The following is a 24,919-nucleotide window of genomic DNA, read 5'->3' as shown; positions in this document are numbered from 1 at the left end:
ATGTACTGCACTACTGGGGAGAAATTTCATTTACCTTGCCTGGTGGAGAAGATGTTTTTTTTTTTTTGTCGTGAGTCTGGATCACTGCTGGTGGCTACTGGAGCAGTTCTGGTGCATAACTAAGCACTAGAACTTTCAAAAATGAAGCAAAAAACAGAGAAAAAGCTGAGAACAAAGTGAGCCTCCCAACAAAATAAAGCCTATCACTCATGTAAACAGACATGGGATATCTAGCAGACAATTACTGAACTACTGGTCTTGGTACGCTTCTCGCGGGAATTTTAAACAAATGGACTGGGTTCGGTTTTCCAGATTTTGTCCATAAAATCCGAAATCCGTTAAATAGAGGTCCGTTAAATCGCGGTTTCACTGTATTTTGATATGGTCGACCATAACATACTTATTGACAACCTTAGAAAATGGGCTGGGTTACAGTAAGTGAAACTGAGGTGGTTTGGATCCTACCTTAATAAAATAGAACACCAGGCCGCTCAGGTGGCGCAGCGGTAAAGTACGCTAGCGCACCAGAGTTGGGTTTCTAGATACATCGTATCAAAACTCAGCTCTGCCTTTCCGACTGGGTTGGGCGGCAGTATGAACAACGTTTGGCTGTTGTTCAGGGTTAGGGGTAGAGTCGGAGCATAGGTCCTCATAACTGGTGCGACTGCTACCCCTGCTGGTTGACTGACGGTGTCTGCACAGGGCTGAGGAATAACATTGAGGGGGGTGTGACCCTCCGTGCGCAGTGTCTCTCGGTGTATGAACTCGGCTCGTGCAGGTGAAAAATGCAGGCTGTACTGATTGCGAGCCGGAGGGGGCGCAAGTCAGTTGAGTGGCGTCCTCAGTCAGCGGCAAAAAGGGTCGAATCAGTATAGAGGACACAATCAGGGTAATTAGACATGACTAGAATAGAGATAAAAAATAAAAAAAAAATAGAACACCTTTATTTGTCTTATATACATATACAGGTGTGCAGTACAATGAAATTCTTTCTTCGCATATCCCAGCTTGTTTTTTGGAAGCTGGGGTCAAACCGCAGTGTCAGCCCAAAGCTCTACCCACTCGGCTACCACCGTCCCCACAAAACATTTAAGCACAAAACATTTTTAGTTAACATTTGCAACTTTATCTTCTTTTTTGCTGCCATGACTTGTGGTGTTCCACAAGGGTCCATACTAGGGCCTGTCTTCTTTTCACTTTGGATTCTTTCATTAGGGCAAATTATTAAAAAGCATAATGTCAGCTTTCATTGCTATGATGACAACTTATGCTGACTGCTTTCATTGCTATGCTCAGACCTCAGATGTGATACAGAAGTTAACTTTGTGGTAAGATGCAGTTTCCTCCAGCTTTAGCTGCAAAGCTCAAGCATTTATTATTTCCTTTTCTGACCTAGAGAAAGTAATTCATGTACTGATTCTAGAATTAAATACTGTAACTCTTTATGCATTGGGATTAACCACTCTAATGCAATGTTTACAGTTAATCCAGAATGCTGCAGCTAGGTTACTTCACCGTCACTAAGAGACCATATTACCAGTCCCCATTCTCTTTACTGAGTACAAGTTCAGTTCAGGATACAGTTTAAAGTGCTGTTATTTGTTTTTAAAGCACTGAACAGCTTAGCTCACTCCTATATTAGCAGTTTCCTCACATCACATCCAGCCACACAGTGATCTCTAGGTCATCCTAACAGAATTTGCTGGCTCATCTAAAAGGTGATCATGCATTTGTGGTTTTTGCTCAGAGACTGTGGAACAGTCTTTCAACTATTTACCTTCTATCTTAATTCTCAAGTCGGGGTTAAAACACACCAGTATAAACTGACTTTTGCTTTCATCTCCTTTTTATCTTTATATGTCTTATGTTGTATATGTATAGCACTTTGGTCAAAACAAAGTTGCTTTACAGTGCTTTCTAAATAAGTTTTTCTTACTTTGTTTGTACTTTTGAGGTGTTTAGCAACTACGGTGGTACCTTGTTACTTGACGTCCCCCAAACTTGAAATTTTGAAACTCGACGCCTTTGTGGAGAAATTTGTATCCTTAAACTTGACGTTTTCCCTAAATTCTGATGTATTCAGCCTATTCAGTTGGGATCTCGAATACATCGTATCGAATCTCAGCTCTGTCTCCCGGCTAAGGCTGAGCGGCCACATGAACAACGATTGGCCTGTTGTTCAGATATTGGCGGGACTAAGCCGGATGGGGTCTGTCTCTCATGACTGGTGCAATTACGACCTCTGCTGGCTGACTGATGGCGCCTGCTGTCAGGGTGTGTCTCTCTGTACACAACGCTGAGCTGCACTGCACTCGTCAAAAGTGTAGGTGGTAAGATGCATACGGCATGCTGCCCACATGTTGGAGGCGTGGGTTAGCTTCGTTCTACTCAATCAGAGCAGGGATCGGCATTGGTGGAGAGGAAGCATGATGCAACTGGACAATTGGACGCTCTAAGGGAGAAAATGCATAAATAAAATATAAACCAAAAAAAAAGCAACCCCAGGAAACAAGTGCTAAGAGTTCTTAATTTTGACCAATCATTAGAAATCACCTCTGCTGCTATGTTTGTAATTAAGGTTTTATCACTTTAGAGATGCTCCTTTTTATATGGTCTTGCCATTAATTTGTCCAACCCCTATATCATTAATTCAACGTTAGTGTAGAATTATATGTACTGTGTGCTGGAACAGATAACTGCTTCTCTTCAAAGGCTAAGTTTGGAATGGGCAGGGAGGAAGCTGGACTTAAACCAGTGTTACCACCATGGGAAAACAAATGTTCTGAAATCTGAAAGCAGATACCGTGCTCTTCACAATTTGATGCTTTAATGGTTTCAGTAGTGAAGAGCTTGTTATTGTTCTTTTCTTTTCTCTCGTTGTGTTTGAAAAGCACATAGATGTTTACCCACAAGCCATCAGCGGTTCTCTTCACACTAAGCCAGGGCTAACTGAAGGGGTGTTGAATGGATTTTAGGCAATGCAGGGCAGATAAAATGCATAGATCAACACATCAACACGCTTGAATGTTAGAAAAAGCTCTATTGACTAAGGTTCCAGCCCTACCTCTTACTACAGTTTCACTTGTTCTCCTCAAGGCTCTGGGTACTTCGGTTTCCTCCCAACACTTAAGCCACTGAATTGGCAACTGTATGTTTGTTTGTTTGTTTTATTGAGATTTTACCGTCATGTTTACACACTTTGGTTACATTCATGACAGAAACGGTAGTTACTCGTTACACAAGATTCATCAGCTCACAAGTTGTAACGTCAAAACACAGTCATGGACAATTTAGTATATCCAATTCACCTCACTTGCATGTCTTTGGACTGTGGGAGGAAACCGGGGCTCCCAGAAGAAAAGGTACACACAGAAAGGTACCGGACCGCCCCACATTTACATTTTCAGCATTTAGCAGACACTTTTATCCAAAGCGACTTACAGTACTGTGACAGTATATTGTCTAAGCAATTGAGGGTTAAGGGCCTTGCTCAGAGGCCCAACAGTGGCAACCTGGCAGTGTTGGGGCTTGAACCAGCAACCTTTGGATTACTAGTCCGGTACCTTAACCACTAGGCCACAACCGTCCCTGGGGATTGAACCCAGGACCTTCTTTCTGTGAGGTGACAGTGCTACCCACTGAGTCACCGTGCCGCCCTGGCAACTGTAAATCTGCTTTAATGTAAATGAGTAAGAAAGTATGTGATGCTATCTGGTGGACTGAACTCCCTCTCAGGGTGTATAATTGTCTTGTAACCAGTGTTTTCAGGACAGACTCTTAAGATTGCAATTTTTTCAGAATAGATGGATAAACAGATGAACAATTGGATGAAAAAAGTCAGTAAATTATTTAATGATTTTTTTTTCTTAAATGAGGAAGCTAAGTGCAAGTTGGTGCCCTAAGGTCCACCTACAGTGCCAGTGCCCACTCTCATTTTGGATGTAAGATAAACTAGAACTCCATGTTCTATCTGTGCTGCATACGCCAGCTGCTGTTATGTTTTGTAAAAACACATTTGGATTCTAAAATTTAATGGTTTGATTCTTGTGGAGTAGATAAATGACAGGAAAATGTGAAATTCATCGCAAATTATGATAACTACTCCTGTAATGAGGTCATAAAAATAGTACCCTGTTCTCTTTGCTTTAAAATGTCACCAAACTCCAGTTTTTTATGAACTTACAGACTTTTATGTGCACATCCCCCTGCAGAAATCACAGTGGTAGCTGGCAATGAGTCTAGACTGACAATGGACCATTATTCTGCATTTGCTTTGCTGAACGCAAATTATATTCTGAGGTGTATATATCATACCTGTCAAGTTTTGGATTTAAAAATAAGGGAAACTTTCCGCCGCGCGCTTCGAGCCGTCTCACCAGCCCAACCGAGGTTCAGTATCCCTTACATTTTAAGACAGGTTTACAAGAAATCTAAAATAACCACCTGTGAACCACTTACAAACTACAATTAGATGATCAGAATCTGATAGGCCTACCTTTGTTGACACTGAAATGCTGTGGACATTCCTACATATGTAATTCTTATAATACAGCCTAAATGAAAACACAAAAGGGAATTGAAGCACATTTATTTATTTTACATATTTTCAGCATATATACACATATGAAACACATTTTATTTTCATTACACATTTTTAGTATCTCATGTTCACTCATGTGGTTCTCTGGCATTCACTGACTTATTATACAGAGTTGTTGCAGACTTTGCATCCTTTAACACTTTTTTGGCAGGAATGCCCTCTCTCTCCTTGCATCCATCCATCTCTTCCTGTTCCAGGTTTGTTCCCGCTGTCCGCACTAACCTCGCGAGAACTGCCACTTGCAGCAGCCTGGGTGGCAGTTCTCGCGAGGTTAGTGACATTTCAGTTTGGAGAGGCACAGGAATGTTTTTTAAAATTATAATATAATACGGGAAATTTACGGGAAAATACTAATACGGGAGGACGGCGGGAAAGAGGGGTAAAATACGGTAGTTTCCCGGCCAAAACGGGAGACTTGACAGGTATGGTATATATACACTGATCAGCCATAACATTAAAACCACCCTCTTGTTTTTACACTCACTCACCATATAGGAGCACTTTGTAGTTCTACAATTACTGACTGTAGTCCATCTGTTTCTCTACATACTGTTTTACCTGCTTTCACCCTGTTCTTCAATGGTCAGGACCCCACAGAGCAGGTATTATTTAGGTGGTGGAGGATTCTCAGCACTACAGTGACTGACATGGTGGTGGTGTGTTAGTGTGTGTTGTGCTGATATGAGTGGATCAGACACAGCAGTGCTGCTGGAGTTTTTAAATACAGTGTCCACTCACTGTCTACTCTATTAGACACTCCTACCTAGTTGGTTCACCTTGTAGATGTAAAGTCAGAGACGATCGCTCATCTATTGCTGCTGTTTGAGTTGGTCATCTTCTAGACCTTCATCAGTGGTCACAGGACGCTTCCCACGGGGTGCTGTTGGCTGGATATTTTTGGTTGGTGGACTATTCTCAGTCCAGCAGTGACAGTAAGGTGTTTATCCACTCTTACCAGCACAACACACACTAACACACCACCACCATGTCAGTGTCACTGCAGTGCTGAGAATGATCCACCACCCAAATAATACCTACTCTGTAGTGGTCCTGGGAGAGTCCTGACCATTGAAGAACATGAAGCATGAAAGGGGGCTAACAAAGCATGCAGAGAAACAGATGGACTACAGTCAGTAACTGTAGAACTACAAAGTGCTTCTATATGGTAAGTGGAGCTGATAAAATGGACAGTGAGTGTAGAAACAAGTAGGTGGTTTTAATGTTATGGCTGATCGATTTACATATTATATATTTTATTCTTATTCTCTGCAATTTTTCAGTCAGCCTCAGACTTTTAGTCAAACTTCTGCGCAATTTGATTTAAATCTGTGATATTCTGGCAGCATTTTGTTGTCACAGTTTCATATAGCTGGGAAGCTTGAAAGCCAAAATGCAATTTCATAGAAGGGAATGGTGGATTTAAACCTGCTGTGTTTCTGCACAGGGGCTACTCACAGATACATGTACTTTAAAAATGGATATTTTCACTCTGGAATTGTGTCACTCAAAGGTACATACACATACACATACAAAAGTCAGCTGTTCAGTAAACAAACAGTTGCTAGTAACCATCATGCATTTACTGTTGATCATTCTGTAATATATAATTTTTTTCCCATCAGAGGCAGTACTAGTGGGTAATGACTGGTGTAGTGTGGGTGTTGAGGGCACGGCTGTGTTTCAACCTTTAGCAACTGCACATATGATGGCTATTTATTTGTGGCTTTGGCAGGGAGTGGGCACCATGCTGATGCCCCACGGCTCTGGCCAAAAAAGCCATCTATCACCTCTTTTGCTGTGCCAAGCAGAACCAAAGGACTGCAATTACAACAGCTTGGTGCTTGACAGCCACACGATAGGGTTGATGGTGTGTGTGTGTAGAGGTTGGAGCACTTTCATTAATTTTTACCAAGGATTTACTGGTCAATAAAGAGGTATATACCATCTGAAGATATGAACACGTCAACTGTTTTAGAATTTGCATAACCCCTAACACTGGGATGAATCAAATCAGAAAACATGTGCTTTATACTATCACAATGCACAATGCTGCAGATCTCCAGTCAGAACTGATTTATATCATATCCAAGTGAGAAAAATGATGAAGTTAACTGGTGTGTAAACATGGTTGGGTTAGAAAAATGCATCACTACAGAGTAGGTATTACTTGGGTGGTGGATCATTCAGAGTACTGCAGTGACACTGACATGGTGCTTGTGTGAGTGGATCAGATGGTGTTTTTAAACACCTCACTAACACTGTTGGACTGAGAATAGTCCACCAACCAAAAATATCCAGCCAACAGCGCCCCGTGGGCAGTGTCCTGTAACCACTGATGGTCTAGAAGATGACCAACTCAAACAGCAGCAATAGATGAGCGATCGTCTCTGACTTTACATCTACAAGGTGGACCAACTAGGTAGGAGTGTCTAATAGAGTGGACAGTGAGTGGACACAGTATTTAAAAACTCCAGCAGCGCTGCTGTGTCTGATCCACTCATACTAGCACAACACACAAAAACACACCACCACCATGTCAGTGTCACTGCAGTGCTGAGAATGATCCACCACCTAAATAATACCTACCCTGTGGTGGTCCTGACCATTAAAGAACAGGATGAAAGCCGGCTAAAAAAAGTATGTAGAGAACCAGATGGACTACAGTCAGTAATTGTAGAACTACAAATTGCTTCTATATGGTAAGTGGAGCTGATAAAATGGACAGTGAGTGTAGAAACAAGGAGGTGGTTTTAATGTTATTTTAAGGTAATTTTGTTATACATATTTGATGGTACAATACAATGAAACATGACTGAGCTATTTCTCCAGTGTATAAACACAAGATCAAGATAAAGACAAGATCATAAGTGCACATGAACTAGTAGGATAAAAATACAATCTACACCAGTGGTCCCAAACCACCAGGCCGGGTCAGTTATTAGCTGGCCACACAGAAAGAATAAATAATGAATTTTTTTCTGTTTTATTGACAATTACACTCTGAAAAACCGGATTCTCTTTTAATAACCTTCATCTGTTCCTCTTAACGTGTTTCACACGTACCTATTTCAGTCAAACAGTATAATTTTATTTAAAATCCTCCGTCCCTGCCGGTCCATAAAATTATATATTATATGAAACCGGTCTGTGGTGCAATAAAGGTTAGGGACTGCTGATCTACACAGTATGTAAACCCAGAACAATAGACAGCAAGGAATACAGAAGAAATAAAGTAGGGAAACAGAAGTGTGCAGGTGCATAGAAGAGTCTATATACATGTGCAAAGGGTGTAAAATTTGAACAGTAGTGTTCCAAGTTAGCCAAGCCTTCAGTCCAAGTATGCATGAAGTCAGACAGACACTCAGAATATCATTAAGTGCAGTGTGCATATAGTTCAAGCTGTCAGTCTTCATGATCTGGTGGGTGCTGTTCTTAAATCTGCTCTTTCTGGCTCAAATTTTCTAATATCCCCTCCCAGATGGCAGTGGGTGGAACAGGAAGTGGCTGGGTCTGAGGTGATACTGCTGGCTTTGCTTAGACTTTTTTAAATTGAAAATGTCCTCTATGGGCGGGAGGGCAGTTGCAGTAATGGATTGGGCAGTTTTCACCACCTTTTTGTGGGGCCTTTCATTCCGCAGCAGTAGAGCTGCTGTACCAGACTGTGATGCAGCTGGTCAGGATGCTCTCCACTGTGGCCCTGTAAAAGTGGTGAAGGAGCTGATATGGGTGGTGAACTCCTCTAAGCCTTCTGAGGAAGAGTGTTTTTAGTATACATGCCTGACAGTAAGCCTGTTGGACAGCGCTTTGACTTCCTTTCTGTGCCTGTTTAGTCAAAATAGCATTCGTAAGGTCAGGCACCGTTGGACACATAGGCCTGACACTCAACCAATGCTCAGTAGGGTTAAGGTCAGAGCCCCACACCTGCTATTGGAATTCCTACAAAGCAAACTTGTCAAAACATGGCTGTGTTTAAAATTGCTTACCGCATACTATTCACATTTACGGCATGTAGCAGACGCTTTTATCCAAAGTGACTAACAGTACTGTGACAGTATACTGTCTAAGCAATTGCGGGTTAAGGGCCTTGGTCAAGGGCCCAACAGTGGCAACCTGGCAGTGGTGGGGCTTGAACCAGTGACCTTTCAATTACTAGTTCAGTAACACTAGGCTACAACTGCCCTATTTACGTACTGATGGGGTCATCAGTGTGTATATAGTATATAGTATGTGACCAAAATGATTTTTTTTCCAGTGAGCAAGTGATACCCAGATAAGGTACAACTCCAGTAAATTTCCAGTATGTAACCAGAGCTTTGTTGGGTACCGCATCCCATCATGCAATGCAGCAAGTTCGTAAAAGTGGGCAGAACATACATGGGTCATTCCTGGGACTGGGTGCCTTTTGGACCTTAAAACTTTTTGAAAATGAAACACTGTTTTTATTTGTTTTTCATGTTTTATTATAAAAAGGACATGTTATACTTTTCCAAACTCGTATTGGTCAAGCTAAATTACACATGCACCTCATATACACTGTGACGTCCACCCTGTTACGGAGTAGGTCGTAACAGGGTGAACCATAACAGGGTGGACATTCTGACATAAAATTAGCCATTAGCTAGCGAGTGAGCAAAACCATGCTAGCATAAAAGTGAAATCAGACAAAGAATTCTCTGCTTTTTAGGATAATTATTTTTAAAATGATCAAATCGTATTGCTTTTTCTCATATATCCCATAACAGGGTGGACTTGTTATGGTTGACCATACAAGACCTTTAGGATAACATATGGAAAAAAACCAACATTAAAATAAGGACTTAGCCACTCATCTTCCACAGTTGTTTTCCCTCCAAAAAGATCATGTGAGCTCCAGGAAATGATGTCAGTATGTAAAACAGCGCTTTATTTTAAGAGACAGTAGTAAGAAATAACAAGGTGGACAGAAACTTGAGGGACGTGTGAAAAACTTATAATCAGCAATAAAATTAAACTCATTAAGAAAAAAAATCCAAGGTTTAGAGGGACCTAAGCAAATCTTTTAAACAGTATTGAAAGAGATATTGTCATGATTAAACCTCATGTATCTATCACTAAATTAGAATGTACAGCACTTGGGACATGGGAAAATCTCTGGTTAACTAAGAGGTAAAAACAGTATGTATACAGTAATTTTATTTGGGGGGTGTGGTAGAAAACATTGTGTTAAGTACAGTATTTGAAAGTGGTAATTATTTCAGTAAGATGTTTAGAAATCATATTGTTTAAAAAGTTACTTAATAAATACAATGATCAGTACTGGGGACCCAAAAGGCACAGAATTGTAGGAATGACCCACATACGGGTGGCCTATAGAATGGTTTTCTTTTGACACATACTTAACACTATACTGCATACTACTATAGGGACCAGTATGCAGTATAGATTATATATGAAGTGCAGTGTGCAGTGTGCAGTATGCCGTATACAGTACGTAGTAGGCAATTTTGAACACAGCCCATGTCATTAGGGAGCTTGCTTTGTGCATTGAACCATATGATTTGTGCTCACTGGGTGTTATTGAAACATCTAAACTCAATAATTAGACAAGTTGTTCAAAAGCTTTGGGCTATATAGAGAATATAAATGCATAGAAATTGTGTGTTAGACTATGTTACAAAAAAGAAAAAAAAACGGAAGTATGCATTGAGTAAAAACAGAACCCCTGAGATGCTGCCCTAGTCAAACACATACAGCTTCTTAACACAGTTCACTTTACTTTAAATAACTTCTGTGCCAGTAAAGCACTTGTGATTAACAGACTTGCAATTGTAACACCTTGGATATGGTTGAGTTATTGACTTCTGCAACTTAGTTACTTAGTAGTGAGTCTAACAAGTAACAATCTGGTAACTAAGCTTAGAGGGGTGGCCTGACCTAGGCAGTATGGTTGTAGGCCTAAATGTTCTTCTATTCACTTCACTTGTTTGTTTAACTGATCAAATAGAACAAAAACTAATCTAAAAATGGAATTTAAGAATAGTTTAGTAAAACAAATACTTTTATGACATTTTGGTCAAATTGCTTTGTTAATAACATATACACAGTCGATTCACATTATTATGACCACCAGCTAATATCCAGAGTAACCGCTGTGTGCAGCACGGACAGCAGCTAGACAGGTTGAGAGTGACTCAGTAAGGTCCTGGTAGGTTGTCACAGGTATCTGGAGCCATGCTGACTGCAGTGCATCCCACAGCTGCTGAAGGGTGCGAACACGACGATCGAGGTGGTCCCACAGATGCACTTGGAAGTCTTGGTCATGCTCTTCTAACCAATGCTGGACATTTCTAGCCATGTGACATGTCGCATTGTCTCGCTGGAAGATCCCATCCACCCCAGGGAAGACAATTTTACCCATGGTACTTTTACCCATGACAGCAATGAGGAATATATGTTGAGACAGCCTATCGCACACCTTATATACCCACCAAGCCAGCTCATGAAACATGACTTCCTCCATGAGCTACACACTGCTGCCATCGAAAGTGGAAAATGGTCATAATAATGTGAATCGACTGTGTTTTTGTATGCATTGTTTGTAAAATGGTCAATTAAAGATACATTATATTCCAAGCTTTTCAGGAAGAGACAAAAATATCCCACAAAAACAACATTTAAAGCACTAAAGAACTTTTTAGTAAAGGTGATTATTAATGACTTCACAATATAAAATGCCTCATCTGACATTTGCAAAAAATGCATCTGGATAGTCCACAAACATTTAAAGATAAAGCTCTATAAACAATTTAAAGAAAATTAGAACTTTTTGGACAGCAGGGGTCTTACAAGGCACTTGGATTGTGACAGTATGGGTGTGCTTTGCTGTCAAGAGCAATACATTTCAAAGATGTCTGAATGGCTGACAAGTAACAATAATACATTATTGGAGTGACCTTGTCAAAATCCCGAGTCGATGATGTGATAAGACCTGAATTGTGCAATTTATGTCTGTAAACCTCACACTGTCTGATTTAAAGCGATTCAGTAAAATGTGCAATGTGCAAGACTGATATTTAATAACAAAAAGACTTTAGTTGCTATTACATTTACATTTAGTCACTAAAGGTGGTGCAAATAGTTATAAAATACATCGATCATGACATGGCGGTGGTGTGTTAGTGTGTTGTACTGGTATGAGTGGATCAGACACAGCAGCACTGATGGAGTTTTTAAACACCTCACTGAGAACAGTCCACCAACGAAAATATCCAGCCGATAGCACCCCGTGAGCAGCGTCCTGTGACCACTGATGAAGGTCTAGAAGATGACCAACTCAAACAGCAGCAATAGATGAGTGATCATCTCTGACTTTACATCTACAACAGGGGTGCACAACATACGGCCCGCGGGCCAGAACCGGCCCGGCAAAACTCTCGATCCGGCCCGCCAAATGAAGTGCTGATGCATTTTTAAATAAATGATGCTGTCACTTTAAATTCACCGGGTAATTCCATGAAATTGCGACTGAAAAGTAAATTAAGTAAATACAAGTTACTTCAGCGGCACCATGTGTTTGTCCAAACCAAGTACGAGTAAAAAAAAGAAAAGTGGATCTCGAGCATATGAAATTTAACCCTGAATGGACATACAGGTATTTTCTCATGTCTGCTGTGCTTGCGACCACATTAATCAGTTGGTGTCAGAAAGATGCTGCAATATCTCCCACTGACCAACACATTTCTTGTAAGTACCTGATTTTATGTAACTGTATTTAGTGCTGGGCGATTTTCACGATTAATTCTGTTAATTCGAATGAACGTTTTCACATGATGTGTGTGACAATCGCGATTGTTTACATACTTTATATTTTAATTAAAATACCAACATGTCACGAGGCAGAAACTGACCAGACACTCGCGGAATATAAATCAGGGAAAGTTTCATATCAAAAGGGCAAAAACAGTGTACAAAACCCTGCAGAGTCCAAAAACACAGGATAAACAAACAGGCAGGAAACGGAAGACAACAAGGATTATACACGGTAATGGTTAGATTTAGAAATAAGGACACAAACACGATCGACAAAACTTCACAACGAGACTAAAACAGAAGAGTTTAAATAAGATTCATGGAACCGAACACAGCTGAACTGAATCAAAACTCTGTATAGAGACGGTGAGCGCGATCAGGATTGGCTGACCGGGGACATGTGATAGTCCGTGACAGTCCAGGGGCTCATGGAAATTGTAGTTCATATGGTTAGACGTGGAACGTGCCCCCTCCATCCACCCCCCAGTCACAAGAGGACAAAATCAAAGCTGAGCTGAGTGATTACTTGATGTCCCCCAGTGTAGATACTGATAAAGACTCAGTCAGTGGTGGAAACAGTAAACAGGCTCGAGTTCCTTTTGAAAAACCTGTAAAGAACTGTTTGTGGTTTTGCACTTTTCTTATGCTGCACATTATTTAAAGTGAGTTGTTTGTGAGTTTTTTATATAAAGGATATAGCTAATTAAGATTTCTATTTTGTTCAAATTATTGTTAATTATTGTTATATTGTTATTGTTTTAAATTTAAATTTTTCAATTGAATTATACAAAACCAAAAAAAAAATTGCAATCGCAATCGAGAATCAATAATACATTTGAAAATAATCGAATTTTTTTTTTCAATATCACCCAGCCCTAACTGTATTACAAATTCATGTGGACAGATCTGTAAAAATGAAATGTGTGGCCCTCTGGTTTAGGTGTTTATTTGAAATCGGCCCTTGGTAAAAAGAAGTTGTGCACCCCTGATCTACAAGGTGGACCAACTAGGTAGGAGTGTCTAATAGAGTGGACAGTGAGTGGACATGGTATTTAAAAACTCCAGCAGCGCTGCTGTGTCTGATCCACTCATACCAGCACAACACACACTAACACACCACCACCATGTCATTGTCACTGCAGTGCTGAGAATGATCCACCACCCAAATAATACCTGCTCTGTGGTGGTCCTGACCATTGAAGAACATGTTGAAATCAGACTAAAAAGGTATGCAGAGAAACAGATGGACTACAGTCAGTAATTGTAGAACTACAAAGTGCTTCTATAGGGTAAGTGGAGCTGATAAAATGGACAGTGAGTGTAGAAACAAGGAGGTGGTTTTAATGTTATGGCTGATCGGTGTAAAGCAGCAGGTTCCTTAAATACATTTTGTTATTATTTTGTTTTTTTATTGATTTCACACTACTGTGTGTTAAAGCAAAAACAAACTACACAGCATACCTGAATTAGTCAGATTTACCAGTGCTGGAAACATCCACACCAGTGGTTTGTTTGTTATAATGTTTACAGAGTGTGTATTGAGAAATCAGGGATTAGGTAAATGTGATTAGACCCTCACATTATCCTCATCTCACTTTACTGTAGTACTCTCAACTTATCATGAGTCGTGACAAAGCCTACTGAGAAAGCTTTTTGCTAAAGGGAGTATTGATTAAATAGATTGATAGTGTTTCCTGAAATCAGCTCTGAAACCAAAGCTCACACAAGCAGAATGGTTTGTAATTTAGTTTAACGATTAAATCTATAGACAGTTTTACATATTTCACATATTTATTTCATTCGTTGACAGTACAAAAACAATCTGATGTAAATGTAGTGAAAGTATGTGAAGGTGGCTCAGCGGGATATTCCACTAGCACAGCGCTGTGATTCTGAACTCTTTGGGTTTGAAACTCGGCATTGCCACTGGTCGGCTGGTCACCATCTAGCGGGCATAATTGGCAGTGCCTGCAGCAGACTTTAATTGGCTACCGTGTTTGCTTGAACCGGCTCTGTTCAGGTTTCTTCGAACCTTGGTGTGTTTCCACCAGTTTTCAGGAACAAAGCCTACGTCTTCAGTGGTGGGCATTGCACAACCAAAGTAAAGAGTAGTAACATGATGGCGGAGCATGTAGATTACCTGTGAGCACGCCTCACAGCAAGAAGGTCCTGGGTACGATCCCTAGGTTGGGCGATCCGGGTCCTTTCTGTGTGGAGTTTGCATGTCCTCCCAGTGTCTGCGTGGGTTTGGGTGCTTTTCATGTGAAAGCACCCAAACCTCTACACTGTGACACGCCCACAGGTGACGTCACGGTTCGCTCTGAAAAACCAAGTATTCTGTGGTGCCAGATTAGATCGCAAGTTTGCTGTCTGGAACCTCTTTTTTTCGGTGGGAACACGTGGAACAGGTTCAAAATCAAGGAACCGTTCCACGACGGTGGAAAAGGGGTATATGTGCTTATATGAGTTGAAATGCACCCAGTAAAACATTGTCTTAACGTGGACAAGTGAAAAAATGTCACCATATGCTAAGAGGAAATTCATCTGGATAGTGCAATTCGCCTGGATGCGATTCAAACAAACACACACACACACACACACACACACAAAGGTTTAGAAATAGGTCCACAGTCTACAGACAAATTGGGTTTTTTTTCTGACTAGCACAGACACCACTTCAATGATTTTTAAATAAATGCAGTCAAATAAGCCCTTTTTATAAGAGCACAGAAAGTCACCAGATAGACTCAATCATTAATAAGGAATTCCAAAGCTTTTATTAAATGTGACAGTGGTGACCAAATACAATCCAAGCATCAGACAGCTAAGGGCCTTGAGCAGGAACCCAACACTGGTAAATTGGTGTGCACGGGGCTTGAATGACTCATTAGTCCACACTGCTAAGCAAGCACTGCTGAATTTCTTTCAATTTTTGTATATTTGTCGCACTTGTTTGTTTCGGATCATCAAGGACAAAGTTATCCAAAACCAACTGGCCCTGAGCTAGAAAGCCATGAAAGATTTTTTCTTTCTCTTTTCAACAAAAATAGTGGGCCAAAGTTCCTATTCAGCAATGTGTATGACTGATTTTTAGTTATTGGCAGCGTCTGGATGCAGTTGTTGCTGCTATGGGTGAAACAAGCAGTTATAAATGAAAAATATGCAAAAACAGACAGGCAAAAATACAAGTAGAAAAGGGTCTAATACATCTCACAGCACTGTATGTATTCTTTGTAATATTTTCTTCAATATTTTCTTTTTAGTTGCACAATCACATGACTGCCATCACATACATGTACACCGATCAGTCATAACATTAAAACCACCTCCTTGTTTCTACATTCACTGCCCATTTAATCAGCTCCACTTACCATTTTGCACTTTGTAGTTCTACAATTACTGACTGTAGTCCATCTGTTTCTCTGCATGCTTTGTTAGCCCCCTTTCACCCTGTTCTTCAATGGTCAGGCGTCTCCCAGGACCACCACAGAGCAGGTATTATTTAGGTGGTGGATCCTTCTCAGCACTGCAGTGACAATGACATAGTGGTGGTGTGTTAGTGTGTGTTGTGCTGGTATGAGTGGATCAGACACAGCAGCGCTGCTGGAGTTTTTAAACTCCTCACTGTCACTGCTGGACTGAGAATAGTCCACCAACTAAAAACATCCAGCCAACAGCGCCCTGTGGGCAGCGTCCTGTGACCACTGATGAAGGTCTAGAAGATGACCAACTCAAACAGCAGCAATAGATGAGCGATCGTCTCTGACTTTACATCTACAAGGTGGAGTGACTAATAGAGTGGACAGTGAGTGGACACGGTATTTAAAAACTCCGGCAGCAGTGCTGTGTCTGATCCACTCATACCAGCACAACACACACTAACATACCACTGCTCTGTGGTCCTGTGGGGGTCCTGACCATTGCAGAGAAACAGATGGACTACAGTCAGTAATTGTAGAACTACAAAGTGCTTCTATATGGTAAGTGGAGCTGATAAAATGGACAGTGAGTGCATAAACAAGGAGGTATTCTTGTAGTGTGACTAACTTGGCTGGCAAAAGCTGTGACAGAATAGTCTGCAAAACATTATCAGTCCAGAAAAAAATAATTAAAATTTAATGAAAGCTGTTTAGATTAGAATGCCACTTTATTGGCCATCTGCTTTAAAGGAAGTTAGTTTCCCCTCTTTTACAAGGGAAATTAACACTTCGATCTATTTGCTGAGCTTTTTCATGTCAGTTTGCTCATTAATCATTTACGTTGATCGTGTTTGTTTTGTAGAGAACTTCTGGCTAAAGATTTCACGGCGACTCACTATGAAGACAACCAGCCTGTAACCCTTACCAACAATTACACAGTAAGCAAGATTTATACTCTTGTTTAATTGGTTTCTGTCACTGGTTGTGTACCATCTTCCTCCCAAGGACGTCATTTCAATGTGAGGCCACGTGAATATGGTCTAGAGGACATTACATGCTCTACACTCATTCATTACACAGCCATTAATGCTGAACGGCATCACGGAAAACCTGCTCTGCTGTCAGCGAGATCTATTCTGCTGTTGTTTACGGGTATTAACCATGCAGCTTTTGGTATTCCCTCTGTATTACGTCGGCACTGTTATTTTGTATTTTTTGCTGCACGGTGCACTTTTTGGGCCGGTTTATTGCATGCTTGTGCAGAAAGGTGTGAAGAGTTAACGGATTCCTGTCATTCATTGATGAAGTGTAATTGCCAAGCTCAATTCAAAATGTAAAAATGGAGGCAAAACATCCTACCTTGCAGTGCTGTGGAATCACTTGTGTATCATTTTAGGATAAGCTCAGCAAAAACAAGCATCCTTAAAAACACTTATCAGGATTTATAACTGCTAAGGTTAAATAGAATTTATAACAGTGGATTACAGTTATAATGCCACATTTGAATTTAAATACTTATACGTTTAAGGCCAGTTTGCCGGTCGAACATCTACAGAAATGATTGGCTACGTCTGGGTTGTGTGGGGTCAAACAACCTAGTCTTTGGAAGGTGCTGTGGATCATTAACTGGAGAGCAGTCATGAGACTGAGAGCAAATACACACTCTAACGTGCTCCCAGAGAGAGGCGCGTGGCACAGAGAGAGAGGCACTTGTCAGTGCGCTCGCAGGGTCGGTTATAAGCCCGGATAAACTGAAGTAGGGCTGCAACTATCGATTATTTTTGTAATCGAGTATTCTATCGATTATTCCAGTGATTAATCGAGTAATCGGATAAGAAATACTTTTGCTTTAACAAAGAGCAAAAACAAATACATATTAGATTAAATAAGACATGTTTCTTAAACCAAACTGTACATTTTTATTCCTTGCATACAGGACAGTTTAACATTTTTTAAATGCAAAAATAAATAAATCAAAAATAAATCAATTTACTTTTAAAATGTAAACAGGCAACCTGAAACATCAGGTCATCAAGTCATAAATAATAATAAACAAAAATACATAAACATAAGCCTCTAATTTTCAGCTACAGCTCACACAGAACATAAAGCTTTAATATTATGTTGGGAGGTTTTGTGGTGTTTGTAGGGGGATAAAAATCTGTCAGGATTGTGTCTCTAGATGAGGTAGATCTGGTGTGTGTGTGTGTGTGTTTGCCTAAATCTTCATAAAAGCCTGTGGTGGTTGAAATGAAGTAAAGTCAGTAAACATGAGCAAAGTAAACACGACGCTCTGATGGTGTGGATGTTATACTGAGTTTTAGTTTTATCAGCTTAAAATGATCTCAAACTTTCTGTGGTTTTCTCTGTCCAGTCTCCTCCTGTTCGCTATTTTCTCTCTATATTTTGCAGTCCGCGCTATCAAATCTCGGCTGCGTCCTAAACTGATACGTTCAGTTCGCAGGAGCGGCGAACGTGTCCAAATACGTAGTGTTCATTAAACTGTCCGCAAAAAGAACCCGGATTAAGTCCTGTTAAGTTCTGTTTATGTTTAAGATATTTGGGACGCAGCCCTCAGATTCTTCACGTCACCTGCACACAGCGTTAAACACGCTGCGCAAAAGTGAAAGTCGTCCGTGTAAAACACCGTGAGCTGTATATGGTTGTGCGGATTAAACGATTCCTCGATGCAAAAAATTTGAATCGATGATTTTTAGTAATCGATTTACTCGAGTTACTCGAGGAATCGTTTCAGCCCTAAACTGAAGCGGGCCATCCAGCATTAAAAAACTGTGCCAATTTAGCAATCCAGATTCACTGTAGTGACCCTTAAAGACAATACAGGAGCAGCCGCAAGGAAAAACAGAAACTGTTAATGTCAATTCACTCTTAAAACTTCTGTTACAAATAATAGTTAGTTTTTCAATCCATGCCAGCTACCACCTGCATGTAAATATATACCACATATATTTGTATGTAATGTTGCTTGTCATAAGAGCGAATTATAAATCATAAATGATTTATTTCAAAGCATAAATCAGCCTATTGTTTGTTTAATAACCTGTTACAGACTAATAAACTCATTAATTGCATGAATCACATTTATCATAAAGTTATTAAATTACTTTTTACCACCTAAAATCAATGGGGGCCAAAAGTCTGAGACCACCAGTGAAAATGCCTGTATTTTTCCTCTAATTTAATACAATGTCTCTTTATTATAAATCATACAATCAACTAGGGCTGGGCGATATGGCTAAAAAACTCATATCTTGATATGCTTTTGAGAAGTGGCGATATACGATACGATACGATATAATGTAAACTTAAAGTACAATGGCAGACCACTGCTCATATTTTACCTTATGTTGTTTATGTTATCTTAAAAACACAAAACATTGTAGTTCTGATAAATTCTGACTAATTACAGTGTTTATATTTTGTATTTTTACAACGTTATTACAAGGTTTAATATTTGATGATGCTTTGCTATCATTGCAAAATGAAATCACACGGTAAACAGCAGCACCGCGACCCAGATCAACCACACAGCAGCATAAAATCATAACCGCAGGTTACATTGGAGGCCATCTTGTATATTTCCAGAATATTTCCAGAATATAAAAATCCATATTTAACTGTTTTTATCCACCTAACTAATGAAAACCGTCTTAGATCATTTAACTTAATTTATTCTCTCGGCTGTCGCGGTTGAAAGCTGAAACTGGTCATTCCAGAGTTGTTCTGCCCACAGAGTGAGCAAAACGAATGAATCTTTACCATAGATAGGAGCACAGTTTTCTGATTCGATTTCAATCAATAATTCATCTGAAAAGAGTCGTTTCTGACTCATTGACTCAATGACTCAGTTTCCAATGTTCAAATGCGAAGCAAAAGCGTTCCGCGCAGCGCTTTTGTGTTTGAAACGATCTCAAATGGTCAAATATCTCAATATATCTCAAATATTCTATGCATACTCGATATATCGAATATGGTCATTTAACATCATGTAAAAAGTGTAATCGAATATATCGATATTTACAATATACTGCCCAGCCCTTCAATCAACACAATTTAAGTGAAATGCTCATATTATTTGGCACTATTTAAAATCAAGTAAGCACATTTGTAAAAATCTTTCAAAATGTCACATTTTTCTGACTCTTATCCTTTCACTAAAGCACATGCTCAGATGAGAAGTTTATCCACTCACCAAAACATGTTTAAGTAAAGAAAAAAAAGAAAAAAATGCAGCCATTGTTCATCTTATATGTGATCTCTCAAAACATGGTGATGAATACACATATAAATGTGGGGCTGTTTTCAAAACATGCTTTAAGAGTTTTTAAAAAATCTTATTAATAATCAGAAACTGAAATCTCTTATTCACAAATGTACTCAGACCCTATATTCAGTAGTTTGTAAAGGCCCCGTTAACAGCAATTACAGCTGCGAGTCCTCTTTGTAAATCCTCTCAAGCAGTCAGATTGGATGGAAAGCATTTATGAACTGCTGTCCTCAGGTCTCTTCACACATATTCTATGCTTTTATGTTTGGGCTTTGGCTGGGCCAGTCAAACACATTCAGAGATTTGTAAGCCCGAGTCACTCTGTAAAATACCTGAAGTAAATAATTAGTTGGGCTGTCCACAATCTTTTGGCGATATACTGTAGCATTTTTGCCAATATTTTAAACTGTCATCCCAGGTACAGCATAACCACTGTGTAGTATGACATTTGGCATTATGTGGCATTAATGAAAACATAAATGGATAGATGCCAAGACTAACTGATCCCTAGCTGAATGTAAGCAATTTGTAAAACAAAAAAAAAACGGGACAAACAAAAATTACATGATATTGTTTAGATACTGCGGTGAAATCAACATTCATACATCTAGACAGTTTCACCAACTGACTGGCAACATGTTCTCTGGCAAATAATCAAAACAAAATGTGCTCAATGGGGGTAGCGGTCTACTGCTTTAGCCCACTACTACTTTGATCAGTCTACAAACCTCATTGAAGCTATTGGCCAGCCGGGTGTCTCCAGACATTATTGTCATTATAAGTGGTCAGGACCCCCACAGGACCACTACGAAGTAGGTATTATTTGGGTGGTGGGTCATTCTCAGAACTGCAGTGACACTGACATGGTGGTGGTGTGTTAGTGTGTGTTGTGCTGGTATGAGTGGATAAGACACAGCAGTGCTGATGGAGTTTTTAAACACCTTACTGTCACCGCTGGACTGTGAAAGTCCACCAACCAAAATATCCAGCCAACAGCGCCCCGTGGGCAGCGTCCTGTGACTCCTGATGAAGGTCTAGAAGATGACCAACTCAAACAGCATCAATAGATGAGCGATCGTCTCTGACTTTACATCTACAAGGTGGACCAACTAGGTAGGAGTTTCTAATAGAGTGGACGGTGAGTGGTCAGTGGAGAATGATCCAACACCTAAATAATACCTGCTCTGTGGTGGCCCTGTGATGGTCCTGACCATTGAAGAACAGGGTGAAAGCAGGCTAAAACAGTATGTAGAGAAACAGATGGACTACATTCAGTAATTGTAGAACTACAAAGTGCTTCTATATGGTAAGTGGAGCTGATAAATTGGATACTTGTAGTGTTAACTACATAGATCAAAAGAAATCAGAGAAATGTTGCATATGGCAGTGTTTGTATTGTTTTTATAGTCAGTGAGACACTTATTACTAAAACTGAAGTGAATTTGTCAGGCTTTAGTTATGCTAAGCTCTTCTCATTTGCTGTCATAAAGCAAATCAGGAAGTACACAGTGCACCCTTCACTGGTACTTATTATTTCATAGCGAGTGCACTGCCTTGCTCTATTAGGAAACATCTGCTTTAGCTGTTAAAAGGAAGTCAGAGAGGAACTGAAGCTGCTAAATTCAGTCACATAGCTCAGGGCCAGGCACAAGGTTTTTTTTTTTACTGGTCTGAATTGTCGGTAATATACATGTAATAAGATGTGGGGCTTCCAACTGGGAGCTGTCAGTTATTAATAATAAGATGTGCTCATTTTTATAATACAATCAGCGATGACTCTAAAATAAAATGAGAGAGAGAGGTTTGTAGGACAGCTGCTGACCCAGACAGCTCATGTTTACCCAGTTTATAATTCTAATCCACCATAAAATAATCATGATGTGTACACTGAATAAACTTCATTTCCTCTTAATGGTAATATGGCATTTTCAGTGCGCAAAGCAGCTTATTGTCTTTTGCTTTAAATGATCCAAAAGTACCAAATAATTAGGTTTCTACTCTGACTGCATTTGTAGGAAAGCTTGTAATGACGCCTCTGAGTCGGAGTTAAATTATATTATTATTTTAAAACATTTTCTCGGAAGAGGCTTGTTGCTTGGATTCACAACTGTAGGCAAATATTTTACAGGTTTTCTTGGCTCCTTTGAGTTTAGAAAATTGAAAGTTTAAAAAGTTTTTTTTCTTTTTTCTTCCTTTGACACAAATTCCGAGTGTGTGACCTTGAGCTTACAGGAGTCAGATGCTTTACCACGGCAGCCTCATATGAAAGCTTTCAGAAGTCGTTAAGGATCATTGCTGGTTATTTTTCAGCATGTAGGCGTTTAAATTCTCATTACTTTATTTATGCTCTCCTCTGAATCCAGGACTCAGGTTAAACTAGGTTTGGGATACACATACTACCCTTGCAGTTTTTTTTGGTATATTGGCATAATCCTAAATACAACCCCAAATCAGAAAAAGTTGGGACAGCATGGAAAATGCAAATAAAATAAAAATGCAGAGTTCCTTACATTTACTTTGATTTTTATTTGATTGCAGACAGGATGAACCTGAGATATTTCATGTTTTATCTGCTCAACTTTATTTCATTTATTAATAAACATCCATTCCTGCATTTCAGGCCTGCAACACATTCCAAAAAAAGTTGGGACAGTACAGCATTTACCACTTTGTAATGTTGCCATTCCTTTTCACCACACTGAAAAGATGTTTTGGCACCGAGGAGACCAAGTGATTTAGTGTTTCAGCTTTTATTTTGTCTCATTCTTCCTGCAAACACGTCTTAAGATGTGCAACAGTACGGGGTCGCCGTTGTCGCATTTTTCCTTTCAAAATTCTCTGTTGGGGACAGGTCAGGACTGCAGGCAGGCCAGTCCAGTATCCGTACCCTCTTCTTCCGCAGCCATGCCTTTGTAATGTGTGCAGCATGTGGTTTTGCATCGTCTTGTTGTAAAATGCATGGACGACATCTTGAAAGCAGCACATGTTGCTCTAAGATCTCAGTGTACTTTTCTGCATTAATGCTGCCATCACAGAAGTGTAAATGACCTTTGCGAGGGGCACTGACACAGACCCATACCATGACAGACCCTGGCTTTTGGACTTGTTGCTGATAACAGTGGGGATGGTTTTTTTCGTCTTTGGTCTGGAGAACACGGCGTCCATATTTTTAAAAAAAGACCTGGAATGCTGATTCATCTGACCACAATACACGTCTCCACTGTGTGATGGTCCATCCTAGATGCCTCTGAGCCCAAAGAAGTCGACGCCGCTTCTGAACATGGTTAACATAAGGCTTCTTTTTTTGCACAGTAAAGTGTTAAGTGGCATTTGTGCATGTAACTCTGTATTGTAGTGCTTGACAAAGGTTTGCCAAGTAATCTCTTGCCATGTGGTTATATCAGCTATTGTTGAGTGGTGGTTCTTGATGCAGTGCCATCTGAGGGACCAAAGATCACAGGCGTTTAGCTTAAGCTTGCACCCTTGGCCTTTACGCACTGAAATTCCTCCCGATACCTTTAAATCGTTTAATGATATAATGCACTGTAGAGGGAGAAATATGCAAATTCCCTCCAATCTTTCTTTGAGGTTCATTGTTTTTAAACATTTCAATCATTTTCTCACACATTTGTTGACAAACTGGAGATCCTTTGATCATCTTTGCTCATTAAAGACTCAGCCTTTCCTGGATGCTGCTTTTCTACCAAACCATGGTTACAATCACCTGTTAACATCACCTGTTTGGAATCACATCATTATTTAGTTTGCCCCCGTCCCAACTTTTTTTGGAATGTATTGCAGACCTGAAATGCAGGAATGAAGGTTTATTAACAAATGAAATGAAGTTGAGCAGATAAAACATGAAATATATCAAGTTCATCCTGTCTGCAATCAAATTAAAGTCAAAGTAAATGTAAGGAACACTGCATTTTTATTTTATTTGCATTTTCCGTACTGTCCCAACTTCTTGGGATTTGGGGTTGTAAAAAAAAAATGTGTATCACATTGAGGCTGTGTCAAAATGCACAGGTGAGAAACAAGATTTACAACCTGCATTTTATAATAATAAGGTAATTTGAAAAGAGTTGCAGGATAACCTGAAAGGCAGCATGAGCAACAGTTACAAAGCACATTAATAAGCATTTACCAGCACTGCACACAATCATCTTCACCAAAGTTCTAAAATAGAAGCACAGAGATGGATATCTAAAAGTGGCACACGAGCACTTAGATGACTCAGAGCAGCTTTGGAACGATGTACTTTGATAAAACAGAAGCAGAACTCTTTATTAATAATTCAGCTTGGGATGTTTGGGGGACACTTTATCTACAGTTCAGTATGGAGGTTGGAGCATTATGATTTAGGGCTACTTCTCTGTCAGTGGTAACGCAGCATTAAATATCATTGAAGGAAACATAAATAAAGTGATGTACTGAGACCTGTTAGAGGAGAATTCAATATAGACATTTCAATAGAACAACAACCTCAATCATAAAGCCAAAATACTGTTTTTTATTATTATTATTATTTAGTAAGATAAATGATTACAATAAAGGGTTTGAAACTGCGAGATCCTTTTTAAACGTGATGAACTAGGGAATGGTGACCAAAAGGATTAGACAGAAATTAAATTTTAATGCTGCAGTCCTTTTTCAATCATATTTATAAGTGTGTAAATGTAAAATGAAAATGTTAAGAACCTGGAGCAACACTTTGGCCGGTACAATGCCGGTAGAACAGCCAATGAAAATAGTCACCGGGTTGGATTGTCAGCCTGTATCTCTTGTGACAATTGATTTGTGTGTCCGCTCTGCATGAGTGTC

General features: G+C 39.7%; 1 protein-coding gene across 2 annotated transcripts in view; it reads left to right on the top strand.

Moving 5' to 3' along the window:
• Positions 1–24,919, top strand: part of adam19a (ADAM metallopeptidase domain 19a) — a 228,234-nt gene that overhangs the window by 95,856 nt on the left and 107,459 nt on the right. For both annotated transcript variants that reach the window (XM_062994232.1, XM_062994231.1), the window contains exon 4: positions 16,670–16,745. In XM_062994232.1, coding sequence (XP_062850302.1) covers positions 16,670–16,745 — 76 coding nt within the window. The remainder of the gene's footprint in view (positions 1–16,669; positions 16,746–24,919) is intronic.

The sequence above is a fragment of the Trichomycterus rosablanca genome, chromosome 4 (genome assembly GCF_030014385.1).
Source record: "Trichomycterus rosablanca isolate fTriRos1 chromosome 4, fTriRos1.hap1, whole genome shotgun sequence".
In the NCBI taxonomy this organism is placed as follows: Eukaryota; Metazoa; Chordata; class Actinopteri; order Siluriformes; family Trichomycteridae; genus Trichomycterus; species Trichomycterus rosablanca.
This window is presented reverse-complemented; position numbering and strand designations above follow the sequence as displayed.